A 6,299-nucleotide genomic window follows, 5' to 3' on the forward strand; every position below is an offset into this window, starting at 1 on the left:
GTGCACCAGTGATCAGGAGAACTCTTAAGGCTCAGACCCCTGGGTCCAGATTCCATGTAAGGGATTGAAAACCATCAGTGAGTATACCCAGCACTGTCCACACTTAGTCCTATCATGAGGGGTAAGTAACTTTTCTCCCTATCTAGGCTTCACTGGATTTTTCCTTAGACATAGACACTAGCTCCAGTGGAATCCTCTTTCACTATTAATATAGTTTTGCAAAGTTTCATGGGTTTTATAATTCTGGATATGTGGTTTTATCCACAGTAAACTGCATATCTAGTAATATAATAATCAGGTATGTTATAATGAGCAGATGACTGAGGACCCAGTTACTCAGATGTTCCTCAGCTTAACACTCTTAAACTTTCTTGCCTCATGATTCACAAAGGAATGTCTCATTATTCATAAAATTGATAAATTTCATATTTCATGTTAGAAGACCATTCAGTGTGGTGCATAACTCAGCTTTTAGAAAGCCCTCAGTTAAACAGCTTATTCTTATTTACTCTTATGCACACCCCAGCTAATGAAATGCCCTTCCTTTAATCATTTATTTTCTGCATATTGAATTGTGAACGCTAGTGCGTTTTGATATCCTTTTAAAAACATACAGATTGACAGGACATAAGGACCCACCCAAAAAGTTTTGTTTTGGGTGGGTCCTTATGTCATATCAAGCTGTATGTTTCCGAGTGCCAGAATATACAAGAAGATTAATAAGATAAATCTGAGCAACCTAGAGAGCTGCCTGTAGCTTTCTTATGTGATACATTGAAATGGGGGTAACTTCTTAATCCCTTCTGTTAAATTAACTTAAATTTATTGTTTGTCATCTGGATTTTTAAGTAATTTTTAAACTAAGTGATTATGCTAAATGTTATCCCAATTACTTTCTAATCACATTTATTAGTAGTAGTAAAAAAAAAAAAAAAATCCATTGCTGTTGAGTTGATTCTGACTCACAGGGACCCTAAAGGACAGAGTTGAACTCCTCCACGGGGTTTCCAAGGAGCAGCTAGTGGGTTTGAACAGTCCACCTTTATGGTTAGCAGTAGCTCTTAACCACTGCACCACCAGGGCTCCTGTTAGTAGTAGTAGTATTAACAATAACATCTACCTTTTTTTTTTTTTTAGGTCCTCATATACTCCAAGCACTGTGCTAGGCATACACGTTCAATGCTATTTTCACAAGAATTCTTCAGCAAGATAGGTGTCAACTTGCCCAAGGTTCCGCAGTAGGTCATACAGTAGTTGAACCCAAATTAATTTGATTTTATTTATTTTCCTTTAAGTGTGTGGCATAACAAGACTGCTGAGTTAAGTATTACTAGATATAGTCAATCAGTTCTGAATGTGTCTCAGCTGTGGTAGGACACCCCATAGATTGCCAGAGTGGGTTTCCTCTTCCTTTCTCACCAAACCACATGCTTCCTTCCTAAAAAAACTCTACATACTTCCTAAAAAGTGGCCCGTTTTTCTTTCTAGGTTATATGTGTGGCTGCTGCACTCCACTACTGAACCATCCAAACAAGGAGAGCACGCTTACATTGATTTTCCATGTGCTCAAGACAGATTTGAGAAACATTCGGGAGGGAAAATCAACAGGATTTGGCAATTAATTACACATGGAAGGCGACAGAATTAGAAGGTGCCTTGAATGAGTGTCAAGTTTCCTGCTTAGTAAATGCTAAATGGATTGATGAATGGAGAGAAGAACCATTCACCAAGAAGCAAGTTCGGGCGGGGGCACTTAGGAAGAAAAAGATGGAATAAGGAGAAAGACTAAGCAAAATGTCAGTTAAACCTATTGCTGTCGAGTCGATTCCCAATCATAGCCACGCTTCAGGACAGAGTAGAACTGCCCTATAGAGTTTCCAAGAAGCACCTGGTGGATTCAAACTGCCGACCTTTGGTTAGCAGCCTTAGCACTTAACCACTACGCCACCAGGGTTAAAATGTCAATAATAGGGTTGAAAATATGAAACAGAATAAATGACTGGAGAGGCTTGCATTTAGAGTGGACCCTAAAGGATGATAGGGACATGAGGCAAGGTGGGATTAGTGGGCCACAAGGTCTAAATGTGGCCCTGCTGGCAAGTTTGGTCAGAGTCGCACAAGATTCTGCCCAACAATGTTCACGTTGGAAACCCACTAATGGTGATGTTCAGAAACTCAGCTTTTTGTTGACAGGGTGGCAAGCCTAGAATTCATATATTCATTAATTCTTTCAACTAATGCCTACTGTGCACCAGAAACTGAGTCAACTGAGAATATAAAGATGAATTTACATCGTCCAAGAATTACAGGAGCTTTCAGTCTAGACAGTGAAATATAGAAGCAAATAATTTAGACGTTACATCACATGCCCTAGTGGACATATTAGAACATGTATGGAAATATTCTACGGGAAGTTCATTTTATGTGTAATAGGGTTTTATCTGGCTGGCTTCAGTGTATGATAGGTATCAAAAGCATACCTAACATATTCGTCATCAAAAACTACGACACTCTACACTGACTAATCATTAAATATTCTAATCATCTTAAGTTCATTTCATAGGTCACACATAAACCTATCACTAGGTGTTGATTCCATTTATGGAATAGAAGACAATGCAGTGATTGAAATGATGACGTACAGCCACAGAGTTTTACATGGAAAGAAGACAAAACGTATTAAGTTATAAAACAATGTATTTTGAAAATGTCATTTTAGTTTTTTTCAAGAGAGGAACACAATTCTCCAAAGAGTTAAAATTGTTTTCTCCTGGGAGTGAGGTTATTTCTCATTTTTCTTTGCCTGTTTCCATATTTTTTATGCTCTTAATTTTTAAAAAGAGGGATTTCTATTTCAGAAAAGTAAATTTTGAATAGTGTGCTATTAATAAACTAAAATGACAAAGAATGAGCACTTTAGATTATTTGAAATTTTGTACCAAATAATATTAATAAACAACCTTGCATTTGGATAAAGCCTGTTGAATATTTTTTACATGTACGTTTTGTGCATCATCAAACTGAAAGAAAAGAAAATTATCGTGTGTGCTCAGCAAAAAGAAATGATCTTTAGCAACATTTAGAGATAGTGTTATGTTTGCTTATCCATTTGTTTGATTTTTGATAAATGATCTCTCTGAGTTAAGATTCTGAGTTTCCTGCAGGCGGAATTACAGTCAGAAATGTGGAAACCTATCTTGTGCAATATCTGGATAGCACAACGATGATTACTTGTAAGTAGCCCAGCTATGTATTTTGAAAAGAATTTTTTTTAATGAGATTTATGGTAAAATTATTTAAAACACTGTATTTGTTTAGGGTAGCACAAATTCAGTTCATAAATTAGAGGGGTTTAAAATAAAAGCTTGAAGAAAAGCAAATTCAAGGAATGTTCTGAGGTCACTATTAGCTCTCTACTCTCCAGGAAAATATTCCTATGACCTTTCATTTTGGCTTTTGTGTTAAAATTTATACTTCACTAATATGTTACAAGAGAAAATTATTCTGATGTGAACAACACAGAGAAACAAGTCATGAACAGGCATTCACAGCTCCAGGTTATCTGAGAAGTGTGTCACCTACTTTCCTTTGGGTGAGAGATGTCAAAAAACGTAGTCATTCCACTCCTAATAAAAAGTAACTTAGACTAAGAGTGGGCCTATCAAAATAAATAACTATGGGTGTGAAAAAGAAACACAAACTGATGGCTACTCTGCTGCCTTTCACAGAGGTAAGAGAGGGTGATGTTTCTGAGTTTTCAAAATTTCAAAGGGGAGAAAGAATTTTGAAAAAATCTAACTCATTGATAAAGAAAATCCATGAAATAAAAAGCTCCTATAGCTGTGAACCCAATTTTACCGAAATTTAGAATCACTGGGATCATTGATTGGTGGCTTTAAGGAAGAGTCAGAGGATGGATTATTTCAAACTAATTGCCAAACGGCCAACATATGTGCCATGCATAGGTTTCCTACAGGTTTCTCAGGAAGTAAAACAACTTGTGTAATGGTGTTCTATGTCTTCTCTGCAGCCCTGGGATTCATGAACAATTCAGAGAAAAGCACTGTGACTGAGTTTGTCCTCCTAGGCTTCTCTGGTGGCCAGGAGATGCAAATTTTCCTCTTCTCATTGTTCTTTGGGGCCTATATATTTACCATGATGGGAAATGGCACCATCGTCTGTGCTGTGAGGTGGGACCAACGACTCCACACCCCAATGTATATTCTCCTGGGGAACTTTGCTTTCCTTGAAATCTGGTACATTACCTCCACTGTGCCCAGTATGCTGGCCAGCATCCTCTCGGAGACAAAAACCATCTCCTTTGCTGGCTGTTTCCTGCAGTTCTATTTTTTTACCTCCCTTGCTGCAACTGAAACATATCTTCTCTGTGTCATGGCATATGATCGGTACCTTGCCATCTGCCGCCCATTGCACTACCCAACCATCATGACCCTACGACTCTGCTATCTCTTGCTGTTTCTCTGCTGGGTATTTGGGTTCCTCAGTTACTCAGTCTCCACAGTGCAACTCTCCCAATTATCTTTTTGTGGGCCCAATATAATTGATCACTTTATGTGTGACATGGACCCACTGATGTCTCTGTCCTGTGCTCCAGCTCCTATCACTGAGATTGTCTTCTATATCCTGAGCTCCCTGAATATCATCCTTACCCTTCTATACATCCTTGGCTCTTATGCCCTTTTATTGACAGCTGTGTTAAAAGTCCCTTCAGCAGCTGGCCGGCAAAAGGCCTTTTCCACCTGTGGATCGCATCTGACAGTGGTGTGTTTATTCTTTGGGGCCCTCTTGGCAATGTATGTGAGCCCCACATCTGAAAACCCAGCTGAACTTCAGAAGATTATTACTTTGTTCTATTCTGTGGTCACTCCCTTCTTAAATCCTCTAATTTACACCTTACGTAACAAGGAGATGAAGGCCGCATTGAAGAAAGTCTTGAGGATACAATGAGCATAAAGTAATCTATGTGAGACAAAGCAGACCACTGTCCACACTTAAGAAAGACTTGATTTCAGCTGCCAATGCACACTTTAAAGAAGATATTTTCTCAGTGGGGCCCTTCATTGATATATTCTTCAGCTAACCAAGAAGAGCTATATTATAATTGACTTAAATGTAACAACTATATTTTCAACATGGGCAATCCCAGCAGTTATAAGGGCATTATATCTGTGATATTTCTTAATGTTTGAGCTTTGATTACTGGAGGAATTGGGTGTAGAACGTTGGAGAGCTGTTATCCCAGGTGGATCATCACTGGTGTACTCAAGGTTATTTCTTAACACAGTCTAATATTTTAAAAAGTGAATACAGAACAAGTTTTAATGCCTAATGACTACAGAACTAAAGGACTTAGTAACAGAACAACTTTCTAATTTCCTTGGTTCTTGATGGTTGAGAGTCTTCCAGACTAGGAACAAACTGAAATTTTCATGCTTACATAAGTAGTAAATGTTTTAACATTGGATAAAGTAGTAGTCATTCTTTTGCTGGGCAACAAATACTATTGGGCAACTACTATGTTCCCGGCACTGTTTAGGCACTAGATAGACACTATAATCAAAATGGTCAAAACCACTGACCCACATCGAGTTTACATTCTAGTTGGGCAAAGAAAAAAAGTAAATAAGTAACATATATAGCATATCAGAGAGAGATAAGTGCTATGGAGAAAGGGGAAAGAGGTTGGTGAGTGTAGGAGAGAAGGCTGAAATTTTAAATAGGGTGGCCAGGGAAGGCCACCATGAGAAGTCAAGATTTAAGCAAAAACTTGAAGGAGGTGAGGGAGTGAGCCATGTAGACAGATGAGGGAAGAGTATTTCATGCAGAAGCAAGCTCTCTACAAAATTCTGAGGCAAGAGTGTGTTCAAGTAACACCAAGGAGGTTGGCTTGGCAGTAGAGAGAATAAGGGAAAGGCTATTGGAGATGAAGTCAGAGAGTGACCAGGAAGGCAAATTGTTCAGGACCTTATAAATCATTTTAAGAACTTTTATTTCTGCATGAGATGAGAAGCTTTTCAAAAGTTTTGAGCAACAGAGTAACATAATCATATTTATATTACAAATGTTCAACTCCTTGGATGTTTTGTTGATAGTAAACTGCAGGTTGGAGTTTATGTGAGATTGAATCTGAAATGAAACCCACATAGGATCTTAAGGACCCCATTTTACTATTATTTCTACTGAAAAACGACTAAGTCCTAATGTCCTGCTAGCAAGATTAGATAAAATATCAACTTTCATTGATAATGAACATAATGTAATAATTTTGCAATTTGAAT

General features: G+C 37.9%; 1 protein-coding gene across 1 annotated transcript; it reads left to right on the top strand.

The window, feature by feature from the left end:
- Positions 1-3,746: 3,746 nt before the first annotated feature.
- Positions 3,747-4,968, top strand: LOC111749137 (olfactory receptor 11H4-like). The gene has a single exon (XM_023542410.2). The coding sequence runs from the start codon at positions 3,958-3,960 to the stop codon at positions 4,966-4,968; it is 1,011 nt and encodes a 336-aa protein (XP_023398178.1). The 5' UTR covers positions 3,747-3,957.
- Positions 4,969-6,299: the final 1,331 nt, after the last annotated feature.

Source organism: Loxodonta africana, chromosome 10, assembly GCF_030014295.1.
Source record: "Loxodonta africana isolate mLoxAfr1 chromosome 10, mLoxAfr1.hap2, whole genome shotgun sequence".
Lineage (NCBI taxonomy): Eukaryota > Metazoa > Chordata > Mammalia > Proboscidea > Elephantidae > Loxodonta > Loxodonta africana.